General features: G+C 40.2%; 1 protein-coding gene across 2 annotated transcripts in view; it reads left to right on the plus strand.

Moving 5' to 3' along the window:
* The first annotated feature begins 209 nt into the window (after window positions 1–209).
* Window positions 210–25,587, plus strand: part of sema4ba (sema domain, immunoglobulin domain (Ig), transmembrane domain (TM) and short cytoplasmic domain, (semaphorin) 4Ba) — a 41,784-nt gene continuing 16,406 nt past the window's right edge. The window contains exons 1-2 of one of the 2 annotated variants that reach the window (XM_080874464.1): window positions 210–394; window positions 18,312–18,720. In XM_080874464.1, coding sequence (XP_080730590.1) covers window positions 18,603–18,720 — 118 coding nt within the window. In that variant the 5' untranslated portion in view covers window positions 210–394; window positions 18,312–18,602. The remainder of the gene's footprint in view (window positions 395–18,311; window positions 18,721–25,587) is intronic. The other variant, XM_080874465.1, reaches the window with a different exon arrangement.

Genomic DNA, 25,587 nt, shown 5'->3' on the forward strand with positions numbered 1-25,587 from the left:
CTCCATGCAGGATAATGTGAGTGTTTCTATTTTACTCTGAGTCATTAAAGTAGTGCAGAAGGTTGCTGGATTTAAAAAAAAAAGAAAAAATGAGTCAACATCAGACTTGTAGAAGTGTACCTCCCTCCCTCTTGTGACTGTGTGTGGGCGGAGCTGCAGTCTGTTGAGTGGCCAGGGGGCAGGCTGTAGTAGACTGTGTCAGACAGAGGGAGAGTGTGGACGTGTGGACTCAGAGCTGTCATCTGAGAGAGATTTAAACTTCTCTGTACCTGTGGATTTTTTTTCTTCAGACGTCCCCCCCTGAAAGAGGGACTGATCTGCCTGTGGGCCACCTAAAGGAAAGCTGTTTTAGATCTGACGTGAGTTTCTGTTTAACAGCTGACTGGGACAGAGCGTAAGTAATGCTGTTACAATGACTACCCTTGTGTTCATTAACTGCGTGGTGCCGTGGCTGCATGAATCATTGATGCGAGTGCGCTGCAGTTCTGGTTACCTGTTAAAACAATGCTAGGATAACCCATCATTTGCCTGTTGGAGAATTATGATGTTTTTATGAGTGAGCCCATGTGAGGTTAGCTTCTCTCTTTAAAAGGAAAAGTGGGTGTGAGTTGACATGAGACAGACCACCATCCTCTCCACTAGGTCTTTATCATAAGGTGATAGAAGGGCAATGGGGTCATTAAAAACCCACTTTGAGTGCAGCCTCATGCATGTGTGTGCAGTGTGTTCGTATTTGTGGGTCATTGTTCTATCTCCTAAACATGTAGGAGATACCCATGCATTAAGTGATGTTGATCTTGGACTCATTTCCCTTAGAATAATAGGTATTTGCTTGGGTGTGTTACATTTTAACACTTTTTGGCATGTATCGGCTGTCTCTAGCGTCTTTATGCTGAGGCACAGCTCTTCAGGAGTGAGCCTGTGTCTGGGGGTTTGGGCTCCTATTTGCAGGCAGAGGGTAGGAAATGTGGGTGCAATTATCCCTGCATCCTCTCCAAGCTACTTTTTGTAAATCAAGAAGGGTATGGGAAATCAGATGAAAGAACAGAATCATCAGCATGTACTTTTCCAATTGAAATTGGAATCCTTTTTTGGAATTTTGTGTGATAGCATATAGAAACATCAAATAATGTTCTCACTGACATGCTGCTGGCAAAACAATCTACTAATGGCAAACTGTCAGAAATGTGGTTAGCAGTCAATCAGTAGAAGGATATGGTTGATTTTCCCCTATTGGAGTGAGCTTTAGTTTTATTATGTTGCATTTAAAAATAACTTGTGTATTATATTGTCTTTTGTATTCTTACATCACGTTTATTTCATTTCCCTAATATAAAAAGGCTCAATAAATATGGAAATAGTGCCGTCTGACTAGAATAACTTCCGGTTGTGAACTTTGGAGGTTTCAAGCTTCCCCATAAGCTTTTTTTTAAGTTGCATATTTTACTGCAGCTGGCTGAGCGTACAATCATGTTCTCTTTTAGGTGTATGTTTATCATTCAGCACAGTAAAGGTCATTCAAAACATCCAGGCTATTTTTTGGAGTGGACTTTTTGGAGTGGAGAGAAACTTTACCATAAAACAATCTGAATCACTGTGATCTTACAGGATACATCCTCAGGAAAACTTGATATCCTCCTTAAAAGCTTATCTGTGTTTGTCTAGCATCTATCTACCAACAGGGGACATGAGAGATAACCCTCACAAACAATCTTGCACGCAGACACAGATTCTCAAGCGATCAACAAACACCCAGCAGCAGAACGGGAATAAATGCGAGCTTTCATGAATTTTCAAGAATGGCGGATTATTCCACAAGAGGGTGGAATATAATCAACAGTGCTATCACATTTGTGGCAGCGATCGACTTTTTTTCTGGCCCGCTATATGGAGATTGGTCTGTCTGCTGTAGGAGAAAAGCTTGTCTGTGCTGACCTTGGCCTGCTGTTTCTTTTGGTTTGATCCACAAAGAAAACAGCTGGCAGTTGCATTCTGGATGCCGGCGGCCTCGACAATGAGCTGCCTGTATGATGCTGTCAGAGAGGCTTTGGCTCGTTGGTAAAGGATGGTGCCTGTTATATCAATAGCTAAAATCCAGACTTCACAAAAAAGTTAAATTTATGACATGGTGGTTGTTGCTTGCAGTGAGAGCCTGCCTTGACCTGAACGCTGCTGAAACATTCCTCTGCAGACTGAAAGTGTGTTCGAGGCGCTGCTGTGCTGCATCGAGTCTGCTCAAAGTAGTGTAAGCAAGGTGGAACTGTGGGCTGTCAATGGTAGCAGCTCAAAGCAACAAGCAACCTGTTGCTGATTACTAAATCTGCATTGTGGAGAACAGACAAAGAAGAAATTAATCATACTGCATCACACTGTTTTACCACAGCTAATCCTCCGTGCTGGCCCCACGTTCACATTTCTAGTTTGTCAGCACATCCCAGGGGTATTTTCTCAGCTTTAGGCTGCTCTCATCCTCCTTCATCTGTTTATATTGTCAGGTTGACTCTTGCCCCAACATAAAGTATGCATATGCGTGTCTGCTATGTACAGCATTTGTACTATATGTATGTTCTCAGCAGTTGCGAAAAATATTTTTAAGAGATGTGTTCATCCAAAATGTTGCCCAATGGCATCCCTGATCTATACTTACTGCAGTAACCTCAGGTATTCTTTTGCATTCATGGTGTTTCTTACAGAGATGTTCCTGAAAATGAGCCCTCAAGTAAAATAAATAAAATAGAAACTGAAGATTTTGGTAACTTTAGGTCAAGTTACACGATTCTCATCAGCAGGTGGAGTTTACTTAGTGGTCAGGAAATCTCAGATTATTCGGTTTCTTTTCCTGAGTGTCGGCAATCGTCTGTAATGCCTTAACAGTTCAAACTCAGAGTCTGACCAAGACTAGTCTCGCTGCACAGTCCATGTACTAGCTGTTCTGGACTTTTTAATCACGTCACATGTCCTTTAGATGTTGTGATTTTATCTGACTTCCTTTACGTTTTTCTAAGTGTTGTTGAAAACAAGACAAAAAAGGGTTTATGGCCGGGGTACAGAAGAGAAGGGCCAGCCACTTGTAACCTAAAGGTTAAACACAGGCCTTCAGGGAGTCCTATTACTGTGTACTCACTGATGGGAACTCTGCAAACATGCATTCTGGGAGCACAGCGGGCTTCTCTGTTTATTCCCAGTCTAGTGCTGTGCCATGGTGTGGGAAATGACTGTGGACATGGAACATGGCCAGATCAGTGCTCTCACGTCAGCATCTCCTAGACCCACACGTGCCTTTTTAACCCTCATGTAACACGCATCGAAAAAACGTCACATCCACAGGAAGTACTGCGGGACCTTGTCTTGTACGTGCAGCGCTCTATTTTAACTGTACACAATCATTTGAAACAGCTTTACAAAACTATGTGGAGTATGCTTACACACGTGTCAGCATTTCCTACTTGCTGGTGTGAGAGTTGCAAAATTCCCATTTCAGGGTATATTTCCGTCACTCATCACCTCGCACCTGTTCCTCGTGCATGTTTCATTATAAAGCTGTTTTTTAAAACGTAAAGCTATAAAAAGAACGCATCGACTATTGGATCACATACAGGAAATGTACATCATGTCACTGTTAGTGGTTGAATTTGTTTGTGTCCATCCTGATGTAAGTGCGGGAGTAGCTCTGATGATTGAATCAGCCTCCGGCCGAGCCTTGTTTGGCAACTTGTCCCTCCCCCGTAGCCGTGATTTGATATCTCTAAGCATTCCAGGTTATGCCCTTTACTCTGCTAATGGTGCCACTGACCCTTAAAGACATTCCTGCGGCAGCTCTCCAATCACACGTCTGATTGCCCCTCCTTGTAAACATGCTGTCTTTTAACATTGTGATTACTTACTTTACAGAGACATATTCGATGGACATTGGCTGAAACACCTAACTGACATAGTTGCTCTTCTCTAACCTTGGACACAAATAGTACAATGTAGCCCACTGCAAAAGGCACTCTCGCCTCTCATGTGTCATGTTGCACAGAGCTCAAATATTACACACTTTGTTGTAAATCTGTTGATCAATTTTTATGAGAGTGCAGGTGTGATTTTAGTTAGCTAACTCTTATGTGAATATGTAGGCCCTGCTTGGTTGTTTTGAGGTGTCTGAAAGTCCTTTGCCCTGAAAAATGTTGACTTTAACTTTATGAAGCACATGAACAGTTGTGGGTTGCTAATTAAATAGATCATCAGTCTTCAGTCTTTATTGCCAATTATGTTGAATTTGGCTCTTGAGTGTGACCTTTCAGAATACTTTCTGCTTTCATATATTGAAATGACGATGAGTCATGTGCGACAGTTGGATGGTTGCATAGTTGTAGCAAAGCTACTTCTGTATTTCTTTGTTTTTTAAAAAACAAAAAAAACAGAAGGCCTTTTATAGATTGATCCTGTTTTCTGACACAGTAACATGATCTCTCTTCCTCTCTACGCCTGCGGTCCGAGAGATGGAAACAGAAATGGAGCAAAGGGGTTAAATGCAACAGAGCCCACAGGACAGCAGTAGACTAAAAGCTTCCTGTGGCAGAGCAGAGTGTAAGCCGGACCTGGCAGACAGGCTGGCAGGGCAGATGTTTTAGGTGAGAGGCACAGTAGATAGCTCTGGTTGAATAATTCATCAGATCGGATTGAAGATGAGATATATTAAAACAGAGTACACAGGCCATCCTATGGCCTCTTTCAGCACTTTTTGTGCAGCATGAGTGGCTGCAGGGCTCAGATCCTCCTGCATCTCTGCTTTCTTTCTGGCAGTTATCCACTAGAGTCCGGGCAGTGCAGGAGACAGTTATAGATGTGCTGGCTCTAGGTCTAGAGAGGCCTCCAGACATCTGGAGGGGTTGAAGCTGTTCGGCATGCAGGTGAAGTTCAAGCTCACAGCAACTAACACTGCTGATGACTACTTCTGTGGTCACTGGGTCTTATTGGGGCATAAAAATACATAAAGAAATACTTTTTTCAGTGATGGGATTGCTTAAACTCTAAAAAATCAGTACCCTGACTAAATCTAAACAATCCTGCACAGAGCTCAGTTTATCAGGTATCTGCATATTAAACTGTTTCAAGTATTAAAATGTCTTCTGGCCTTGCTTTTTGTCCACTTCTCTTTCTGGTTTGTTAGTGATCCAAGCAAAACAAGGCTGTTTATCCTGTCCCAGCTCATGCATCAAATCACTGACTTTACATCTTATAGTTTATAAATAATGAGATGAATCACTTGCTTGGCTCATGGTAACGTCAGAGACCAGCTACAGAGCAGCCTCTTGGGTTTACTGGATGTTTGTTAAGAGAAACTTGAATATTCCTGTTATCTGCCTATTATTTTTATAAGCCTAAATGAAAATTTGACCTTTTTTTGGTTTACGGGAATGTGCTTCATCATTATAGATAATAGGATTTTTTTTCCACATTATCTGTAAATTCAACTGAAAAAAAACATGGCTTGATGTTATCTGCTGAATTTCCTAATTTAGTCCTTTCTTGTCTGCAAAATAATAAACCATCCCTTAGCACCTTCACGTTGTGAAATAGGTGCGGAAATGTGCGCTTCTCTGACATCACAGTGAAAAGGCTCAACTTTCTAGTAACACACCATTTCACCTCCATCTCTCCATGACATCAGCTCCCACCTACACGAATCCAGCTGGGCGCCGTGCAGACATGTCAGGGCTTCGATTGTATCTCGAGCACACGCTGGTGCAAACATGGAGCTACGTGAACTTTAAGGGTCCTTATTATATGCACTGCAGTTCTGCCTTAACTGACTGCTCAGAGCAATTTGGCTTTAAGATGTCATGAACTGGGATGTTTGTTAGATTATTCTTTTTTGTTGTTGTTGTTAAAAATTACTCAGTAGAATTGAAGCAATTTTTAACATACCCCTGTACCTGCAGGCAAGCACACTGAGCTCTGTCATCTGATAGTTTGCTAATCCCCTGATTATACTTTTCTAGTTAAGTAGAAGAGTCAGTCAGTCATCCATTAAATCATCAAGCCACAGGATCAGTGTTGGGCCATATATTTGCTGTGTGCACGATTTGTGTTTGCGATTTAAAGGGCAAATAAAAAAAGGGCACGAGGATAAAAACAGTAAAGAGCAAACATGTGAAGTTGAATCTAAACTGAGCAGTGCTGGCTTGACAAGTGTGACCTTGAGTATCTGGATCAGCAGCAGCCTATAGGCAGATACTCTTGATTGACAAGAGCTCATCTCCCCCGTATGGTTTACCAGATTCGCTGCCCTTATAGGTCAGATCTGGTCGTCTGGGATATTGGATCTCAATGATTGGAATTTAACCCAAATATCATTGTAGTGACGGATTCTCAAGATAGCTCGGATGACTAGGATACCAGCGTTTAAGTGATGGCTGAATACTTCACGTTAGGAATGCGCAGCTTGCTATTGATCGGTACTAAGTGAGGTCACTTGATGTGGGTGGCAGCTGCCCCACTCTCGGACCCCATATAAAGAATACAGACTACCCCCCACAAAAACTTTTTAATGTGGTTTGTTCGCCAGATAAAGAGGTCAAAAATTAACTTTTAAATCACTGAATCTTAAGGGTTAACACTAGAGATAAGACACAACTGAACGAGTATGACTACAAGCACAGGAAAAGGAGTCATTCGTCATTATTTGTGTACTCTCATGAGCTCGGTTTAGAGAACTTGGTTTTTGGTCATTGTTAGTGGACTTCCCTGAATCTCACTGAATGTGTTGTTGAAGAGCGATAAGCCTTTCAAAACATGCCTTTTGCTTCAAGTGGAAGGCCCGAATAAAAGAAGGAAAAGTCTACAATTCCTGTCATGTTAAGAGCTGTGGATACTTAAATAAAAGTTTAGCAATAATCAGATTTACAGTCATATCGCTACTGGTGAACAATCACTAGTTGCTACTTCAGCTCTTGGTATTGTAAATCTAAATCACTTTCCACACGATTGGATTAGGCTATAAACAGTTCTCATAGGTGTCATTTTATACAGAATGTACAATAGATAATTACAGCGTGAACATGAACTTGATTACACCTGCTCGGACGAACACGCCTTTCCCTGGGCTATCTTTGTTTCTATCTAGGGATTTTCAAAAAAGCTTTGGAAGTATTACATTTCTCATTTATTATATGCTGACAATGTTTCTTTTTAACTAAATTTTATTATTCTTATGGTTTAAGTGATAGTTTTCATTCCAGTATTCTTTTAGATTCATAATCAATATTCATTAGACTGAAAGTTTGGTTGATTGCATTTTGTTCAGAATTGCTTTATTTGTCTATTTAAAAAAAGGACTGAAGGTCACCAGCATGTTCGATCTGTGAGGTTTACAATATGCTTTTTAGCCTTGATGCTCTTGACATTCGGTAAAAGCTGGTCTGTGGCCATTTGGAGAAGTGGACGTTCTGAGCCTTTTATCATTTGTACACAGTGATGGATGGGTGCAGCTCTCTGCCCAGTGGCCTATAGCCTGAGCTTGTGTGTAAGCCTCTAAGCTACTGGAATGCGTGCAGCTTCTTGCTACGGACATCAAGCGGCAACAGCCGCCGTGTTTTGTTTACGCCCTTTCATGGATGCCACACCAGCCTAATCAATTTTAGCGAGGTTAAATATTTCAATGGATTGTTGTTGATCGAACGATCCATGAGTTTACACGGGCAGCAAATGCAAATGCAGCACATCACTTCGTTTTTGAACTGTCCACAAACTTGACTTCTATGGTTCAAAAGGTTCACTTTGCTTTTTCCAAGCATATAGTGGTTTTTTTTATGGTTGTTCAGTTTTATTTGGCAACTCCTTTACATATGCTAAATAATCTCAGGAGTCAAAAAAATAATAATTAAAAGTTAATCTTTTATTCTTGTAAAACACGGGATGGTAACATTTTTTCGGTGACAGCTGACAAAAAAATCTGATAATAACCTTTCAGTTTAAAGCTGTCCAAGTAGGAAAAAAAAGTATAATTTATAGTACTGTGTTGAGTCCTCACTTTGTGGACATTTATAATTTTCGTGTCTCTGCATTAATGAAACCCTTAATATCAAGTTCCCAATGAAATAGTCGCTTATTGTTACAGAAAGAAAGACATCTGATTTTGAGTGTATATACTGATTGGAGAAAAAGGCTGACTATAAGCTGTGGCACACTATAATGAGCAAACTTGATACATTTACAGTCTATTGCATTTTGTTTTATAAGTGAAACAAATGGTATATTACTACCAAATGTTTTTGTAATGTAATTGTATTTCTGGGAAGGTGCATGTGAGCTGTGCCATAGGCTACCATGTAGGATAACTCAGTGTTACAAATGAAAAGTAAGAGGGAGGAAGTCCTGTTAGGCTTTAGAAAATTTAATGGAAGAGTTTGGCCAACATGTACATAATATGTAGGGCTCAAAAGGTTAAGCAGAGAACTTTCAGCTTGCCAGACTTGGCAGCATGTAGTTCAAATCCTGCATGATGCCAGAATTCAGCACTGACCTATTGTTTCAGCATATGAAGCGCATGCATATATGCAAGGGCTCATCTAGCAGAAGGGAAGAGCTGCAGCTTCTCTGGAATAATTGGTACTGCAGATTTAAGCTTATTCTGACTTTATTGCTAACATGCTGCTCTTTTTAGTCTGAATCGGATGTATTTAAAGTTGTTCCAAACAAAGTTTACTATTGGGAAGAGTGAAAAGCCGTCCATCATAGAATGGTAAAATGTGAAATCATTTAAAAACGGGGATAACATGCTACATTTTCATGCAGTTTCTCGTGGGAGACATTAAAAGTGTTGCACTAGAATAAACATTACCACAGTAGTTAAATAACAAAAGCTAAAATGAGAGCTACAAAGGGAATGCAGTTCCTTGACCCTTGCTCACCTCTGTATAACTCAGCAGGTCAGTCACATGGTGAAATGGGTGTGTATGATGGTTTGTTGGTTTTGGAAGTTTACAGTTAATGGCTGAGACATCAAGTGTCATAAAAGGTGTGGATGTTATGACATCATCACCATATGACAGTTCAGACAGCATAACTTTATGCTTTTAGTACTTGAATTTTTCAGTGTGTCTTCTAAAACATGAAAATTTGTATTCAAACAGCCTCAGAATACTTTGTTGGGCAGCTGTGACTTGGGTGATAGGATGGGTCATCTACAAATTGTAAGGTTAGTGGTTCGGATGCCGTTGCATCCTTAGGCAAGAGCTGTACCCTGAGTTGCCCCTGATGCATCCACTGAAGTGTGAAAGTTAGTAAGCGCGTAGATAGTGATAGATAGTGTTGTATTATAAATGTTTGTGTTTGGTTGAATGAGACTTGTAGTAAAAAAAAAAAGAAAAGAGTGGAAAGTGGAAAGGTGCATACAAGTACCACTCCATTTAACTGTACTTGTGTTTCACATGCTTATCTTTGAAAAAAACCAAGTTAGTGGATGTAAACAAGGAGAAGCACGGTACAGAACCTGAGGTGAATGGCTGTTATCTCACTGCATTGTGGTCGATATTTCACTCCAGCAAACGCAGACAGGATTTTATTGCAAACAAGTGGAGACATTTCGAATGGCACTGAGTGTTTCAACAGGCCTGACCTACTTTCAGCAGCCTGGGCTGAAACGGTTTCTCACCTGTGTCTGGCAACAGGCAGGAAGCCTCATAAACTAAAGGCCCTCAATATCTTATCCAGTACTCTGAACAGTATATTACTCTGTGCTTTTATTTCTGCTATAAAATAGTCATCGAAGAATTTGTCACATTTGCTGGAGCGCATATGGTCACTCTCACGGATACAGGCTGTTACTCTCAGCCAACAGTTTGAGAGGGTGAGATGGTTAGGATGTTTCCTGACAGTGAGAACTTTAGCCTGCTTCCATCTGTAGAGTAAACTTCTTAAGCTGCAGATTAGCAACATAAATAAATATAATCATTACCAAACCTCTTACATTTTGTTTATAAGTGGAAAACTCTTTTATTTCACTGAAACTGCAAATTCATAAATAGTTCAAGATTGAAGCCGAGGCACTGTTTGCAGGTCACTCCATCCTCCTCTCAGTAGTTATAAAAGAATAAACATTTATTGTAGTATGAATAGTACTATAAACATTTGTGGTGTAAACAGCAGTGATTTTCTTTAGTGCCATTCCACCAAATGTCAGGACACGCAGTATTATATTTCCGAGTAAAGAGGAACATCTTTTTGTTTTGCAGATCTAACTGTTGAACATCGCCGTCAAAATAGTTTCAGCTTTTGAACACTGATTTTGAATATCTGGATAGTTTATCATACAAGCGATCAAGCGTAAAAGGGTCAAATTATTTACCAAAACCCCAATAAGAGAAAAATGCTTTTAATAACAGGTTGTTTGTTAGTTTTGGTCCCTGAAAGGTGCGTCATAATGAAATGGGAGATGTAGGGTGTTACCTCTCACTGCAATCGGTGTGACAACAGTACAAGAGACTGTAGAAAAGAAATAGGCCATTTCTGCAAGATCAACAGTGCAGTCTCCTTCCTTAAAGTGGATCAGCTTACACTGGGGCTTTCAGAAGAGTGGCAAAAAGTGCAGAGAGAAAGTACAAGCTTCTATAAACATCATGGCAGTGACTATACGTGAATATTTTTAAGATGCAAGCGCTTTTTAAGCCCTGTTTACCTTTGTTTGGACATGTGAATTGGCCAACGTGCCAAGAAATAAATAATAATAATAATAATAATGGATACTTTATTGATCCCCATGGGGAAATTACTTGTTTTTCTCTGCATTTGACCCATTCACTCAGTGAAGCAGTGGGCAGCCCAGTAAGCAGGCGCCCGGGGAGCAGTGTGTAGGGACGGTACCTTGCTCAGGGGTACCTCAGGGTAGCCGTTAAGTGGATTCGAACCTCCGACCTTCCGATCATGGGGCGACCACTTTACCTACTGAGCTATCCCTGCCCCTAAAGGAGAAGCAAATAAGAGAAGCAACTCGCCCTCACAAGTCTGAACGTTGAACTTTGCTGATGAGATTAGCGACTCTGAAGTGATTCATTCCTCCTTACTAGTGTTAATATAAAGATTGGAGTTCGATGAGGTGACCAGCAGGAGAAGGTGGTGTCTTTGTCCTTTCATTTGCTTCTCTTTGTCCTCGGCATTTACGGTATTAAAGCACTTTTCGGCCCGTCGCAGAGCCCCTGCTGCTCTTCTTTCACCCACTTCGATGTTGATAGTAATAGCAGGTCTGGCGACAGACCTAGCTCCGCTACTTTACATTTCATCAGCAAGCTGCTTCTGCTGGCTTCACATCTGTTATGGAAATTTGTGCAGAGGGGAAATGGAATGAAATGGAAAATCATTTCATATATTTTCACTTCTGAGACAGGGTTGGTTTCAGCACTTGTATAGGTTTCAAAGACAGAGGTGATGAAATATGCTCATCCACTTTCACAGCCATATATTACATTAATCTATCAATACATTCTTAGTTCCTGATAGCTTTAAATTTGGGATGCTTTAGGAATTCAGCACTTGTGATAAATTCCACAATTCTGACCCTGTGTCACAAGCCCCAGAGGAGAAGCAAGCTTGATGAATTTAACTCCCCTGAACCTTAAGTTCAAAATGTCCCCTATCTCTGTCCAATAGTTTAATAAGATTTTAATTAGGCAATTAAAAGTCTTTGGAATAGCATATGGTCATAATTACTGCTGTATAGTTCACTTAGGGACGATTGAGCCATTAATTATTCTTAGCTGGGTCTAGGGATTGAACTTAAAAATAGGTCGGGCAGGAAAGAGGGTATTTTCTTCAAACACCATATTCATCTAATCAGCATGCCAGACTTTTGAATGACAAAATATGTTAACTCAGTAGCTGCACTGTGTTGCACCAGCTATTGTGAATCCAAGACTGTATTTGTTTATTAACTTCATTGCAATTTCTTGACAGCTAGAGCTCTAGTTGGCTTTAAGCTTGTTATTTAAATTGCACCACTGAAATTTAAGAAGTCGCTAAGACTTTGTAATGGAAACATTTGTAGCATTACCCAGTTGAAATTGATCAATTAAAGAGGGAGTCACTGTAAAACATTGATTGGAGTATAGGCTAGTATATGCTATAGGCTGTTATAATTTTTTAGTGCAAATGAACATATTTCTCAGCTATACCATTTTATACATGATTTATTATATTTTAGGTCATATCCTATGGTACCTGGTGTGGTCTTCTGCTGCTGTAGCTCATCTGCTTAAAGATTCAATACACAGTGCATTCACAGATGCTCTTCTGCATACCTTGGTTGTAACAAGTGGTTATTTCAGTTACTGTTGCCTGCTTATCAGCTTGAAGAAGTCTTTTAATTCTTATCTGACCTCTGATATCAACAAGGCATTTTCATCCAGAGAACTGCCGTTATTGGTTATTTTCTGTTTTTCAGACAATTCTCTGTAAACTATGAAGACAGTTGTGTGGGACAATGACAGTCTCGACCATGTCTACATGCCTAAATGTACCGAGTTGATGCCATGTTATTGGCTGATTAGATATTTGCCATAATGAGCAGTTGAACTTGTGGCTGTTACTTTACAATTTTACAATTATGTAATAATTAACATAATAGATAGCATAATAACTAAACAACATTTAGTTGTTTTAATGAGAGCTGAGTGAGCATGTTCTCAAACTCTTCTGACTGTGATTAGTCATGATGCACTGGCCTTGGGAAAGAAGCACTGTCATATCTTACTCATAGCCAGGTATCGTTACAGCTGGCCAAGTTGTTGAACATTAACATGAGAGGGCGGTAGGACTAGGGCGGAAGTATGTCAACGCTGCACAGCCACACAACTCACCCAGCAACTCAGCCACTGTCCATATGTGCAGGAGTGCTCCTCCATTAAAGCCACTCCTGAGAGATGATATCCTCCCATCCCACATCTGCTCCGTCACACATCAGAGAGCCCTTCAGTGACGTGGAGGTGTTTCAGGGCCTGAGGGGAAACACTCACAAGTTGGCTGTAACTTGTGGTAGCATGTGACCTACGTTATCTGACGGGCGTGATGTAGGTGGCCAGTATGTCGTGCGTGTGTGTGTATGTGTACAGGTGGCTTCGTCAGATGACAGGAAGGCAAAAGGTCATATTTTTCAGGCAACACTTTTCCAGTCAGCAGACTACGTGTGGAATCCAGGAAGTCTTCACCCCTCCTACTCTACTCAAATAGCAAAAGCTAATGGTGGTACCACCTGTTTCAGCAGCATACGCGATGCAGCTATTTATAATACAGTCTTAAAAGTAGCATTGTCATTGGGCCAGCTTTTTCATTCAGTGATACATAGTGATATTTTTACTTTATACGAGGAGCTGTATAACAGTAAATGACCGCCAAACACTGCTAGGAATTTCCCTGTTAGGTTAAATATAAAACTGGGTTCCTCTTTTATAAGATACATTACTGTAAAGTTTTTGGACAGTGTAAGAAAGGTATTATCAATTTTTTTATGACCGAGTTTTACATTGTAAAATGAAGCACCACAGCTTGAGTTTATTCTGTAGCTCTAATCTGACTGTTGCTTATTTCTGGAAGTTTTATTGGCACCCTGTTCCTGGCAGTATGTCCTAATGCTTGATTTATCTCCCTTCCTCTAATTATTTTAATATTGTGTACTGTCAGAAAGGTCTCTGTTACTGTTAGAGTTGAGGAATTAATGAACTGACTATGTTCAGAATGCTGCATATAGACCTGACTCGGCTTATCTTGAATGGGCAAAATGGACCCGCCCTCCTGTCGGTCCACTACCTAGAGGAGGGGGGTGTAGGGTTCCAGTGGTATGTGCACTGGGCTGGAAGCCTTGGTGGCCAGATTGCCAGAACTCATACCTGGAGCATTTATACATTTATTAATTATTAATAGCTAATTAAGTTTACTAAATTAATAATTATATTATATTCATGAAGTATTTACAAACTATTACAATATATCCTAATATAAAGATATTGTTTAACACTGATCAAAGCTGAAAATGTATAAAATAGACTAAAAACTGAGCATATCCTTGATCAAATAAAGTTCAGACATAATTCGTAGATCCGTTGATCCCAGCCCACTCTGTGTCTGCCCACATCATCTGATGGCTCAGCTGATACCCTAACACACATTCAGTTGGAAAGGTTAATATTGGACATACAGTTGCTGCATTCCTGCAAGCTGCTTTGCAACCCATCTGAACACCCAAACATTTTCCATGTTGTCTGACCTAATCAGTGTCATATCTGTTGACAGCGATGCCTTCTTTGTTCTGTATGGGGGGTACGCGCCGGTCTCGCTGCCTCAAGCTTTTCACATCTGCACATGGAAAGGGAGAGAAGTCCCAGTACGGAGTGATGCTGCCAAAAATAACTTACTCCAGATGAAAATGACAGTTTTCGTTTTACTGTAGTGGTCCTGACAGAACATTTATTTTATATCTCCGTTTAGTTGTTTGTTTTGGTTGCAGATATTAAAAGTACACCATGTTAGTCTCTATGAAATGTAATGAAAATGTAAAGCAGCATCACTTTTTACTCCATTGACATGAGGCATGCAAACATAAATCCCATCTGTGTTTTTTAAGAGAAAGGCTAATATAAAGATATAAATACAAATAGCTTTCTTTTAATTTGTTTGAAAAACCAGACAGAATCACCCCACCCACTAATAAAATTATAGTATCTTTAATTGTTGATGTTTTACAATCTCTGGTAAAGAAATGATGAAATTATTCTATCAGGGTGATGTGTTGCTGAAGGGAATAGAGAAATATACTCTAAAAGGATTTAGGAAGAGATCATTGACAGAGAGATGGGAGAGTATCATCCATAGCCAGAGCACACTATCACGTCTGTGTAGAGAGTGAAAGGGATGATTCAGTTTATGCATCATGCAGGAGAGAGCAGTGAAGTGCAGAGTTGCATATAGATTTCTGTGCTGTCAGAGGGGCCCTTGTTCTCCTGCTCACGCTGAGTCGAACTCTCTCTTCATACCTCAGTCGGATTCATGCAGACCGCTTTTTCTGACTGTCACACAAAACCGGGATTATTGTTAATTCTGCCACTCGGTGGTCAAGTAGTGTCTCATTTTTGGTTGTTTCCACACAAAAGATGCTAATGATGCTTATGGCTACTCTTTTTGTCAGTTACATGTCATAGTCCACTGACATCATGTAGGTTGCTGACAGGGAGGGATTGTCTAAAAATGTCAGACTGTGGCCGAGCCCGGACTTTTAAAAGCAGAAGCTTTTCAGAACCTTGTCTGTTTTTGTCATCAGGATCATTAAAAATCACAGTCATACTGCTGTAGGTCCAAATTCTTTGCTGTCCAGACACTTGATTATTTTTCCTTTCATAGCTTTTGCGTATCTGACCCAGTGAAAGGGGAGATAATTTTGACCTGATTTTTTTAAACTATAAAAATGTTTTAATCAAATCCTAATTTAACTCTTTCCCCTATAGGTACAACCTTCTCTGTACCCTTAATGAAGATTTTTGACATCTCAATATCTACATCAATAAAGATGTGGTATAGATTGTATAGGCAGAGAGCTCCCTCACTAACCCAGTCTTTTTTGTGGAAGCACACCTGAAATAGTTAATTCTAAGAGGTGTCCTGTGGGCAAAAGATTAAAACAGAGTCAAATAAGTTAAAACTAGAAATGTGGGTAGCACTTTTTAATATGGTCTCCAACTGAGGGCATAATTCCCCAGCAATTAAAGGGAATTCAATGTACTTGAAATTACAATGCGATTATATACAAATACTTAAAGATAGATACACTAGAATAAAGGGACAACAAGTCAGAATTTTTATAGGAAACAAAAAAATAATCATATTGAAGTTAATTTTAAGTACTGCGTAATTTGTGGGTAATTTAGTGGAAAAACAATATTCGTCCATTTCACATCTAAGTACTCTGTACTTTTCGGGATGTGGGCTGTACTATGGAGCTGCTTAACCTTGCCTCACGTCTGGGTATTTTACAGGAAATAAGACACACATTATACTATAAGTAATTTTAAGTACAGCGTAAAAAACAAAACAAAAAAAAGAAACACGACTGTAATAGTTTTTTTGTTATTCATTATTTCTATCATGCTCTTCAACATAATCAATATTAAATAATGATGTAAAAAAATAAAGATGCAAAAAGGAAGGTACAGTCACTCCATAATATTGCCTGTCCATAAAAAGTACAGGGTATTTACAATTCAGTTTAACTGCATTTAGTCATGGGCCTTATTATAAAGTGTTACCAAAATATGTGTTTTGATGCACCGCAAGCCCTTCAGGCTGAATTGACAGGACATGTCTGCATGGGTTTTTTTCTTGTTTTTTCAGTCTTGTGTGTGACATTGCTGCTGTAGAAATAACCATCTTTGTGTCTTGTCTTTTGGCCTTGTTGTTCTTGCAGATGTCATCTGCCTACATCAGATTTGGACATGTCTGGTTTTGTAATAAGCATCTGACTGCTTATTGACTAAGAGTCAAGATCCCCTTGATAAAAGCCGGAATAGCTTCGCTCCGTACTTCGTGAAATTGATTCTAATACCTCACATGAAACTGAATCTCCTGTTGGTAGCATTTAATGAGGAGCTCCCCGTGGCCACTGTAATGGAGCATTTGCAGTTGTAACTAGAGTAACCATATTGAGTTTCCCTTTAAGTCTGTCTCACTACATTCAGTTCATCAGAGTCTGTGATTTGCCCCCTCAACTCCATTACTGGTCGTGTTGTGGTTTGGACTGACAGTTTCTTAAAAAAATAGCTGGAGAGCTTGTTCATAAAGGTGTTAGTGGAAATGAAAAAATATCTAAAAGTTCAGATTCCCTGATGCGCAGGCTATGCCTGTAAGACTCCTATTGCCTTCATATTAAATAATTTTTGTGAATAATTTTTTTAAATATTTCTTCACGTCATTATGCAGGCCGCAAGTAGGAGTGACATGGGCCGCGAGATTGAGACACAGGCATTAGAGCCTCTCAATGCGTATTTTTTGGGTTTCCACCGGCGTGGAAACCAAAAATAGCGAGGGCATAGCCTTATGAAACAGGAAAATACCGTTGTGTAATCCATTCATTTCAACAAAGTAACTGTATTCTGAATACCACCTTTTTAAACTGTAACTGTAACGGAATACAGTTACTGATATTTTGTATTTCAAGTACGTAACGGCGGTACATGTATTCCGTTACTCCCAACACTGCTGACGCGTATATCATATTCATTTAAGGAGAAGTGAGCACTGTGCCTATGCAGTTATTCCACAAGTTGTCTTTAGGCTTTAGTTGCTTTTATCCCAGTGAATGCTATGGAAATCCAACTCTTTTATATTGAGACAAGTTCTGATCTGTACATGCAACTTCCTACTACTCTGCAGCGCAATTAAAGTTCATCTGGTGAAAACGATGGGACAGAAGCTCCTGTAGCTCTTGTAATATGAGCTGTGTCTTGGGTGTCACACCTTTTTTCAAGAAAGCAGAGATTACCAAGAAATCTCTGTTTTCTTTCAGTCCAACGCACAGCAGAACAGGTATATGCAGCTCAGATATAGCGATTAAGCTTTCTGAGAGCGCCTTACTAACAGCCTCACACATGAACACCCTGAACTATCAAAATGATCATTTGCTTCCTATGAACAGAAACTGAAAGATAATCATGCAGTCTTTCGTTTTGACCCTTGGCACTTATACACTTTGTTATGAATGCGATGTCATTGTTGCATAATCATGCTTTGTGTTGTGTGGAGATAAAGACAGCTGTGTGCCAAAAAAACCTCTTAATGCCGAGAAAAGATGTTCAGCATTTAGTTCAGGTGAATCAGTCATTCATAAATGAATTCAAAGTAATTTATGAATGACTGATGAGCTGACAATAGGACAGATGTAAAAAGCATAACGATAAGACAATAAGGCTGGAGAGAGAGACTATCAAGCATGAAGATATTAGAGTGATAAAATAAAATATAAAATTGAATTCATATGTACAATCTGTAGGCAAGGGACAAGAATTTGGTACATGAAACCTTCTGGTTTCTGTTTAACCAATCACATTTGGGCAGGCTTTGAACTTTTCATACACCCTGCTGAACCGTTCATGTGGACATCAGCAGATGGCATTACAATTGGTGGACAGGCTAATATATTACAATAGCTCAGTGAACCTGTTGCAAAGTAACGTATAACATTTAACAGATAATTTGAGTGATTTAAGATCACTTTTTCTGTCACTTGGCTTATTATTTCATTTAGCGTGCTAATGCACACTAATTTGAATGCGCTTTCTTTATCCTGATAGGTTTCAGCTGTGACCCTGTGCTGCCGCATATGCATGGAGGCTGATCAATGGAGGCTGTTGCTCTGAGGTCACAAATCATCATTTCAAACCAGCGTCATCGTCTGTAGCCCAGAAGACTGCCCTGAATTCACACCGGTGCAGGCGCATTCTGTTCAAGGAGCCTGGAGCTGCAAGACTAAAGAGAGAGAGAGAGGAGAAGAAAATAAACAAGTGTTATAAAAGACGCTCTACATGAATTCACCAAAAACCTGAAGGGAAATACTGCAAGTTGGCTGGCAGACCTTAGGAGGCATGCGGACAATGAGTATGGCTTGGCTGCGTCTCTCTGCCTTCATTGTCCTTCTGCTTGGTTGTTTTCATACGGCTGTCACGGAAAATGACGTAACTCCACGCCTCACCTTTTCTTACAGTAAGTTTCACAACTTCTTCACAACACAAAAACAGCCACTTTACAAATTACTTTTTTTTTTTTTTTTTTAAGTAGGCGTGCTTGGTCCCAAGCTGCACTGCTATCTATCCCATATATGCACATCACACACAGCAAGCCTGCAGACACACCAGGCTCTCCTCCTCTCTCGGTGAGCCGAGGAAATGTGAGGTTTGGAGATGCCTGAGGCTCCAGCTGGAGCGTCGTCGGATCCTTTTGTGCGAACCGCAGCACGTGGCCAACTGTCAATAAACAGTCATCAAGACTGGCATTGTTGCATTCTCTTCTCTAGGTGCTGCTCACAGCTGTCTAGAGGTAAAAGTTTACATAAGTCCACCTGGGAACTTAAATCATGAACGCTCAACAGAAACATCTGTTTTCTGCTGAGCTGTTTAGTTCTACATTTGCCACTCTCACTTTCTGCTTACAGATCTGGTCGTCCAGTTCCCGGTGGGTTCCCTATTTATTAACCATGTCCACTGAAAAAAGAAAAAAAATCAATGCACTTCTTATGTGTCCATTGTAAGAGCTAAAAGGATTTCGAGGGGTGAAATGGTGTTTGTCTCCATCATGTAAATCCATGCTGTGAATGGCTGCTCTATCAGGGTGGCTCTGACGAGTACCTGCAGGTCAGACAGTAATTACAAATGAACTGGCCCATTGTGTTTTGACTTACTAAGGACAAGTGGACACAATCTCATGAGCGCTGAGAGTTATTGCTCTTATATAATCAGTTTTTTTTCTGTTTGCTTGCAAAATAACTTTGAGCTTAGGAACCTTTCACATTTCACTCTTAAACTATGGTGGAGATATAGTTATATTCGCCCTCATGTATTGTTTTTCCGATGTTCTGTTTTCTCTCCATTGATAGGTTGAGCCACCGGCACCAAGAACTGCTTGTATCCAATTATTCAAATGATATACTGGTACATTTAAGATGACATGTTGACTTTGCACATTAATTGTGCTCTATTATCTCCACAGAGAATGAAACAAAATGATGGATTGTGGGATCGGTAGAGGCTTTCAGTGATTGATCTGCAGTTAGTGACTCATGTTCAGGCGTCATTAGAGTTACTTCAGGGAGGATTATGTTGATAGATGCTGCTTAGTAATCTATTACAGACACGGGTAGAATTTCCAGTTTCTAGCGAATTTTAAGCCGACCGAGCTTTTACATAGATGCCTGTCTGAGCTTGTGCCTTCCCCTTCATGTTGGACCTCTATACAAACAGATAATCTCTCTCACCTCCCAGCCTCAGCGAAGCCCATAGCTTATCCCTTGTGGAGCATTTCACAACAACACACACCATCCATCACTCACTGAAAAGACACTTCACACTTGGGCCTGTTCTTAAGGAAAGATTTGCTTGGAGGGCGTGCTGCTGGTGTTAAACAACAACTTTTAAAGCATGCGTGACGTGACTGTCCAGGAGATAAGCAGGGAGGGTTTTCTGTCCTGCTTCGATTTTTATTATTGGGGCTTACCAGGCTTCTAGTCGGTCATTAGCTTCTTTTATAGCAGCATTTATTTTGCTGTAACTTTAACCTTATTTATAACTTCATGAAGGGTCATGTAGATAATAATTTAACAACAGAAATAATAATTATGTCCCTGTAAAACTTAACAAGCAGTAATTTTACTCTTTGTTGACGCGGTTAAGAGGCCATACTTTTGTAAAATGTACTAGCTGATTTGAAAAGCAACTCTGACATAGAATTTGTGGAGTCACTGGTATTGTTAGTGTTGAAAAGACCAGTTTTATTTTGTGGCTTAAAGCAAAGAACAAGTATTTTTCTTTTTCTTTTCTTTTCTTTTCTTCAGCAGATAAAGGTTAAGAGGGCCTGGTGACAAAAGTTGTCCTGCTGTGGTAGTGTCTGTTCTGCTACACTGACATTTTCCAGCCTCCCGCAGAAGGGCTTTGTCACATTGTATTTACAGTATCAAAGCAGAATGCAGTGCTGCAGGCCTCAGGGACCTGAACTTTATACAGCAGAAGCTGCCTGAACTCATCATGGTTTCTGGTCCTCCCTGTCTTTTCTGGATGCCAGTTAGCTTGATGGCTTGCGTGCTTAAATGTAGCACTGTAGGCGGGCCAGAGTCCTGCCTGGCTGATATTCATCTAGTACCATATTTGTAGACGGGCTTTATCTCTTACTCTCTCGGTCTCCCTATCACTTTCTATTTGTCTCTCTTTCTGTCTCTCTCTCTCTTTCTGTCCCCTGGTCCCTGCCTATGCCTTAATGAAGAGGGTAATCTGCCATGAATAATGAATGGGGATTTGTATGTGTTATGGTGTGAACACTTGTCTGGTTCTCATTATGCGCCTATCAGGACGGATCATGGGTTCGGGGAATAGAGCCCGCATCTGCTTTTCTCTCTGCTTTTTTGTTCCAGGCTTTAATGCGCACCATGTTGAATGGCTTAGTGTGCTGAGCACTATTTAAAAGACACACCTATAAGCCTTTTAGTTGCCCGTCTTTTCTTGTTGAACCGTTCAGCCCTCTTCCCACCGTGTGACAGTCGTGCTTTAATTTTGTTTAAGGGGTATGCCCACAGCCACACTAGGGAATAAAGCATTTTTAATTATTTAAAAGCTGTCGTGTCTGGGCCAGTTGAATCAGCCACTCTCGAGTAATTCAAAAGGACAGTGGTGTCAAGTGAGATAACGACTTCTCGATACTATGTTGATGCCACATAGCTGAACATTGGTTTCGTGATGGTATCAGCGCTCAAGCAAATGTGATTACATTGCCTAATAGAGACGTGTAAAGTTGTACTTTATATTAAGACTATGTAAGTAAATGGTAAAATTAGGAAGGAAAATGTAGTAAAAATGCATTTGTCAAATTTTTAAATGGCATTTCAAAATCTAACTAATGCGACAGCTTAGTCTTGGTCTCTAGCTTTTAGTAGGGCCTTACCTTCAGTGTAAAAGTGTTGTTGTGAATTTGCACTAATTGGTGAATTGGTGTATTTGCACTAATTTCCTTATCCACAGTTAATGACGAGAATAGCTTCAGTTCAGCTCTTAAAACAAAATGACCCTAACAACAAGTAAAGAGTGCAACTCTTAACTTTTGTGCAGCTGCTTCACGTCATTCAGTTTCAGGGTGTTGTGGGGACATAGTGACTTTTCAGTTTCTCTGCTCCTTCTGCAATAGCACAGCGTGGAGTCTGGCTGTTCAGGTCTGAATCTGCTGTATTGCTAAAAACAAGTCAAGACCTCATGTACAGTCTCTTTTTTTCTTGGTGCTTCAGCACTGTTCATAGTAGGGGTCAGGGTGAGTTCCCGGTGAAACCAGCAGCTGGTTTACATTATAGTGGTTAATCCAGGGTCAGCTTTTGTAGCTCCCTGACCTGCAGACTGTCTTATCAAGAGAAAAAAAGGATCCTACAGAGCTGAGCTGTGTGAGGTTTTTTTTTTCTTTACAAATGACTGATTTAAAGTATTTAAATGGTAACAGATTGAAGCCCCAGCGTGCTGTATTTTCCCTCTATAAATTACACCACCAAAGCCTGTTATGGCTCATCCCTGTTGCACATATTTTATCTCTACACTTTCCTCAGAATTTACAATATGCCTTTCCAGACTTTGCTTCCTAATGTTGTCTTCAAATTTACCACCTTTCTCTGCATGTGGATGGTGCTGTGGAGACAATATCCTGCTAACGAGATGCAGCCCCACAATTTACCAATACAAACAGCGTGCTCGCAGCTTGCCTAATGAACCTCCCGGTGGATTGACCCTCTTGGCCTGTTGTCTTAATGCATTCCAGATGCTTTAGTCTCAGTCCTTCAGCTTCCCGGGTCTGCTCTCCCACACAATTACCAATTCAGCAGCAGCTCTTAGTAGCTAGTTACAATTACTTGGGATAATGTAGTTAGAGCTCCAGTGTGGGCTGTTTTTATGTCACCAGACTATGCGACAGTAGTAGGAGCTCTGACCCAGCAGGACTCTTCTAATTCTTCTAAAAGCAAATGGCTTTACAAGAGTTCATCTGTTCTACCCTGAGCAAAGTCCTTGAACAAGTACAGTAGACAGATAAAGACAAAGGAAAGACATTCGTTCCGGAGAAGTTCCTTTCCTGCTTCTTCTAAATGTAATTTCCTGCCTCTTATTTTTTTTTTTACAAGATTATCCAAATGTTGAGGCATCCTAGCTCATCTGGCAATCCTCACTCTTTAAGAAATGAATTACATTAAATAAACTGAATCAGTGTTTTTACTTTACTTTTACTCACTGGACCGATATGTAGGGATGGATAGGCACTCAGTTCTGTAAAAAAGTAAAAAGCTAACTCCCATTTTACCATAGAGGGGTCTCATCCCCCTCACTTTTTAGTTAGAGGCTGATCATGGTTGCCAGATTTAAAGTAAATCGGGTTTTTTCTACATAACACTGATTTGGCTCTGCTTCTGTGTGCATAGGTGTAGTGATGTTTTCCTCAACTGTTGTCATTCGTGCATCCTCTTCTGCCTATTCAACCCTGTTTAAATGTGCTCTCTTAGGACTATTACTGGCAAGTATTCTTCTTCTTCTCCCTCAGAGATGGGAATGTAGGTCATGTTTGTGGTCAGAAGACTGGAAATGGGGCATATGATGTCCTTTAGAGAGGATCTGTCATGAGTCTATTGCTTGCTCTTGAAGGCGATAAAGAGACAAACAGGGGTGTATTTTCTGGGTCATCTTCTAGTGAACCCTGACATTGTACAATTCCAAGCAGATTATCAGTAAAGTCAGGTGTTTTGATAGGGACATTATCTTGTGGGGTTTTTTTTAAGACACCTTTTTTTGCTGTTCAACATATCCAGTTGATGCAGAAGTGGGGATGTTTTTTCTTTTTTTTTCTAGAGTTCTGTGGAAAGAAAACAGGAACAGGTGGTTTAAATGAAGTATGCAATCGTCTGATCTCCTGAACATACAGCTGTAAGAGCTGATAAAACAGTTCCCTTATAAGAGGGCGCTGGTTGAATCAGCCTGTTATCATTGCCCTACAAAACAAAGGGACTTAGATCTCTGGCATTAGAGGACACATTTCTCTACAGTTGCTCTCTTAAAAGGATGTTCTGCATTTTTAATGATCGTTTTTTGGGACCAATCAAAAAAAAAGAAAAGATGCAAAAATGCAGAATGACTTCCTGAAGCAGAAGTTGCTATTAATTTTGTCTCTAAATAGATTAGCAAGTTAGTCTGTGCAAGTATTTCAGTCCATTTAGCCCTTTGTCATTTGCACAAATTACTCTTAATTACATAATAATAGCAATAATCTAATATTGCTTACAGATGGCAGAGAGGGTGCTCTTCATGTACTTGTAGAAAAGGTCACAGATGAAGGGATTTAACCATGCTCAAAGCTGCTATTTCAAACCAGAGATTAAGAGGTCAGGCACTGACTTGGTGAAGTTTAAAGCCCTCTATAAGACATCTGCCCGCTGGCTCCATTTTTCGTGGTGCGTTCAGTTGCAGCTCGACAGCACGACATTGTGTACTCATTCTGATCAGTCCATAATCAGCCTACAAAAAATACAGCGGTTGGTTAGTTTTTTCTTTTGCTTCTTCGTCTTTCCTTTGATTTTTTTTTATTTTTATTTTTTGAAAATTAGCTTCCTGCCTTAAATATCAGTTTACCCAGGAAACTAAGCAAACAAACAAACACAAAATGAATCGCCTATCCCTGATGGTATGTATCCATACATATAATTTTGGATTTACCCTTTGAGCTTTCCGCCAAATATCAAATACCATGACATTTAGGTGTGTGTATAATTTTGTTTATGAAACTACAATTAGAAAAACTAGGCAATAATTTGTCTCTCCAGAAACAATGCCTCAGATTCTGGGGCTAATCCACAGGCCTCAGTTTTCCTGGGGAGTTTTTTCTCCAGTGAGAGTGCTGAAAGATCACAGAGTTGGCCATTTTTCCCCAAATGTTGGCTCATGTTTCATTGTTTTTTCTAAGATAACTTACTGGATGACATGTTAGAACCTCAGCAGACAAAAAACATATTTGCTCATCTAGATTCCCGTAAGTGGAAAGATCAGTGTTGAAAGAAAAAAATAACATAAAGGTGTAAGACCGTAAAAAAAGTACAAGTGTGTCTTCATGTAGATCATCCAAGTATTTATAATGAATGAATGCGAGATGCAAGTAACTTGCATGCTGTAAGGTTTCTATAACCAACCAAAAAAAGGGGGGGGGGGGGAAAGGCCTAAACCACTTTGATACAAATGCGCCCTAAAAATAAGCCCATCTGTTGGAGTCATGCACTTCAAAGTAGTCAACACCTACTTTTAGGGACTTCCATGAAAAAGGTAAGATGGACAAGGATGAAATGCTGCAGGATGATACTGTTGTTGCTGTTCTAGTAGTGGCACAGTGGCCACTTCTGACTTGTTTCTCTGTCACGGATACAAAACCTTCTTCCTTTGAACTCGTCTGTCTGTTTCCTGGTGTACACCACAACATTTCTGGGGCTGCATTGTCATGAAATGACCCGTCACAAATCAACCTCAGACAGTCAAATAACAATAGAGCGGATTCTTTAAGAAACTGTGGCATATGTGGAGCGGAGGGAAAGACAAGTTCATGCAGGATGCATGCAGCTTTTGATGCTGATTTGGTATTTATATGAGCCATTTCTCGTCTAGCGTTTTTTGTTTTTTTGTTTTGTTTTTTACAGTGCAATCCACATTCACCCATTTACACACACATTCAATAACCTATTACACTCTCACACACAATATCTAGCCCTAAGACGTGCTGGTTGAAGGAGCCAGGGATCAAAACGCTGGCCCTCTCTCCTTTGCCACAGCTGCTGGGGGTAAGAGTCTGTACACTGTCCGA

This window comes from Rhamphochromis sp. 'chilingali' (assembly GCF_963969265.1).
Source record: "Rhamphochromis sp. 'chilingali' genome assembly, chromosome: 2".
NCBI classification, from domain to species: Eukaryota; Metazoa; Chordata; class Actinopteri; order Cichliformes; family Cichlidae; genus Rhamphochromis; species Rhamphochromis sp. 'chilingali'.